Raw genomic sequence first — 3110 nt, 5'->3', positions numbered from 1 at the left:
CAGAAGAAGGAGGAGGAGGAGGAGACAGTGGTGGTGGAAGTGATGGTTGTGGAGGAGAGGGGGGGAAGAGGTTGAGGAAGGAGGAGTTAAGCATTACAGGGCTCAAGATGCCAGTCTGCATCAGGAGGTTCGCGTACTCCTCCTTCTCGCTCTTTTTCACGCTCTGAGACGCGCTGCTGCCTGCGAGGTGAAGAAGTGAGGAGGAGGGGGAGGAGGCCGAGAGAGGAGACTGTCAGAGGAAGCGCTGGAGAGCATGGCTTTCATCTTCTCGGCTATAAGGATCTTGACAGCTCGTTACCCCATGGCAGGACTGATCGCAACCTCCCTCACCATGTTCTTCGCGTGAGTCATCAGGCTATCAAGGTCTGAGAGTGCCTGACAGCAGCTGCATCAGTCATGGTGGGGGCATCAAGCCGGCGGTTCACCTCCCCATCACTTCGCCCGTCGCCCGTTGCTGGAGGAAGCTGTCACAAGCTCCTCCTCCCTCGCGCCCCTTCACTCACTTGCGCCGCCTGCATCTCTAAGATCGTCCCGATCCCTACAGCAGCTTTCAACCACCGTCTCCTCCTCCTCCTCCTCCTCCTCCTCTTCCTCCTCCTCCTGTACCATCACCACCTCCACCTCCACCTCCTGTACCATCACCTCCTCCTCCTCCACCACCACCACCACCTCCTCCTCCTCCTCCTCCTCCTGTACCACCACCTCTTCCTGCTCCGTCCTCACCTGCGTTGAACCTCGGTTGTGCTGCTTGTCCCAGCGTCTCGCCGCTCCCTGCTCCCATCTTGTTGCCCTTGTGCAGCCAAGACTTCTCTGCCAGCGCTGGGCCATGTTGAGAGAGGGCGAGGAGGAGGAGGAGGAGATAGAGGAGGAGGTAGAGGAGAAGGTAGAAAACGGGGAGGAGGTAGAAGGGCAGGAGGGAGTTACCAGTCTTCAACGCTTTGAGGAACAAGTCCTTGGAGCCCTGCGGCAGCTTCAGCTGCTGTCTCATCATCCATATCGAGCTCAGCCTTAGGGAACGAGAGCATGACGTATCGATCCCCCGCCCCCGGTGTGCCCCCTGAAAGATGCAAGACGATGCGAGGAGAGCTGAACATCTTGGACTGCAGGAGATCAGAGCGACACAACGATCCTCCTCCTACCTTCTCTGTGACGTTCTCAATCAGCCGTAGCTCGAGGTACCACTTCACTGCCATGCTTGTGAGAAACCCTGCTCGTGGGGAGGGAGGGATTCAAGCAGGCTTGCCTTCTGTGTATTGAAGAAGAATGCGATGAGTGGTGACGGTCACAAGGCCGTCGGCGTACAGCTGAAGGAAGCTGATTCAATGGGCTGATTCCGATGTGCATGAGGAACGAGCATGTACAGACCTTCTTGTCCCTGTTGTAGAAGCTGAGACCCGTTTCCATTCTGATCTGAGAAAGACAGAGCGAGATCAGGCTCGATGCAGAGTGATGTTGATCGGTGCTGTAATGATGTTTTCCTCATATCACTCATTGATCCTTGCCTGCAAGGCAGCAGGCACAGGATAGCTGAAACCTTCTTCTGTTCCTTCCAACTCATACGCATCGCGTTCGCACTTGTAGTTCTATCACATTCACCACCATCCTCCTCATCTCATCCTCCTCATCGCAACATGATCAGCACAGGATCGGCTTCTCAGCACCGTTCGTGCATGTCTCTCACCTCAACTTCGCCATCCTCCAGCTTCGGTCGCCCCCCTGCACTCACAGCCAGCGGCTGCATCGCCTCCATGGTCTCGACCGAAACTTCCAAACTTCCAAACTTCCGGCCCTTGAAACTTCTAAACTTGAAACATCTAAACTTTACACCTATCAAAGTTTCGACGTTCTAACCTTCACCCAAAAGGGGGCCTTCCCAGTACTACCCCTACCCCCACAATTGATTCTCCCACCCCCAACTGCACATACACTCTTCAGAGTACCCCTGTATTTCCACCTGCTTTCTATTGCATGTGCTCCTCTGGGACTACCCCTGTCACCAATGTACCCCACCCCCACGTGACCATCCCTGCCTTGACCTGCCCCCCAGTTTTCCCCTGCTTCATGCTCACTGCGCGTTGTTGGCGACGGTCGTGGAGAAGTTTCTCCTGCTCCTCCTCCCTCCCCTCCCTCCCTCCCTCCCTCTCCTCTTCTGCTTTCTCCTTCTCCTATGCCTCCTCTACTTTTCTTGCTCCATCTACAGTCTCTCACTCCTCTTCGCCTCGCTCCCCTGCAAGTCCAAACTTCCGTTCCTTGTCGTCGTTGAGCTCGACCTCGTCATCGTCTTCTCATTCTACCTTGGCTCAGGTTTTTCTCTCCATCTCTTCTGTGCCCTCGTTGTGCTCCCGCTGCTCTTCCACCTCTCTCTTCACCCCGACATAAGTCTCCATTAAAATGTTACATGTCTTTTCGCAAACTGTTGCTGACAACTTTCAATGCGATGTTTTCGTTTCTTTGCGGCTATCTCACATGCCTGAACGATCGCAATACCTGCACGCATGTTTCTCTCTTGTTCTGATGTTGATCGTTGCTGCTCTCTCGTCGATGATTGAAGTTTGTGGTGAACAGGAGTCGGGGCGTTCCAACAAGTATGACGATCTGATGAAACTCAATACTACACAACGAAACTTGTTGATCTGGGAACAAGCTGAGAGACCTGACTACAAAGTTGGCATCAAGGTGTGTTGCCTTCGTCTCGATCTTCCTGTCTCGCGATCAAACCTCTCTCAACTTCTACTTCAGGACCTGCTGGACATCGCGCAATCAGGAGCAGGCGAACAGACAGTACACGCGTCCGCGAAGTTTCTAAAGCTGCAGGTCCTGCTCCGTAGCTCGCCTCTCCTCCTCTCCCTCCTCTTGTTCCTTCGCCACGCCTACTCCATCACCATCAGTTCCCTCTTGCTTTGGTTTGCAGCTGAAGCAAAACTGCAGCTTCCTCCCATGTTGGCGAAGCGAGTCAAAGACTTGCAGGTAAGCCGACGGCTGTTTTGATTGAGATGCCATGAGATGGGAGCTGAGATGATGATGATGATGATGATGATGATGGAGATGATGATGATGATGGAGATGATGATGATGATCATGATGATGATGATGGAGATGACGATGATGAC

The 3110-nt window shown here is 53.8% G+C and overlaps 1 protein-coding gene across 1 annotated transcript in view; it reads right to left on the bottom strand.

The window, feature by feature from the left end:
- Positions 1 to 1750, bottom strand: part of VPS36 (vacuolar protein sorting 36) — a gene marked incomplete at both ends in the record, with an annotated part of 2514 nt that extends 764 nt beyond the window's left edge. The window contains 9 exons of the mRNA XM_005819625.1: positions 331 to 385; positions 426 to 454; positions 504 to 538; positions 724 to 819; positions 925 to 976; positions 1140 to 1186; positions 1366 to 1410; positions 1535 to 1583; positions 1682 to 1750. Coding sequence (XP_005819682.1) covers positions 331 to 385; positions 426 to 454; positions 504 to 538; positions 724 to 819; positions 925 to 976; positions 1140 to 1186; positions 1366 to 1410; positions 1535 to 1583; positions 1682 to 1750 — 477 coding nt within the window. The remainder of the gene's footprint in view (positions 1 to 330; positions 386 to 425; positions 455 to 503; positions 539 to 723; positions 820 to 924; positions 977 to 1139; positions 1187 to 1365; positions 1411 to 1534; positions 1584 to 1681) is intronic.
- Positions 1751 to 3110: the final 1360 nt, after the last annotated feature.

The sequence above is a fragment of the Guillardia theta genome (assembly GCF_000315625.1).
Source record: "Guillardia theta CCMP2712 unplaced genomic scaffold GUITHscaffold_214, whole genome shotgun sequence".
In the NCBI taxonomy this organism is placed as follows: domain Eukaryota; class Cryptophyceae; order Pyrenomonadales; family Geminigeraceae; genus Guillardia; species Guillardia theta.
The sequence above is the reverse complement of the archived record's forward strand: the minus strand, read 5'-3'. Positions and strand labels throughout refer to the sequence as shown.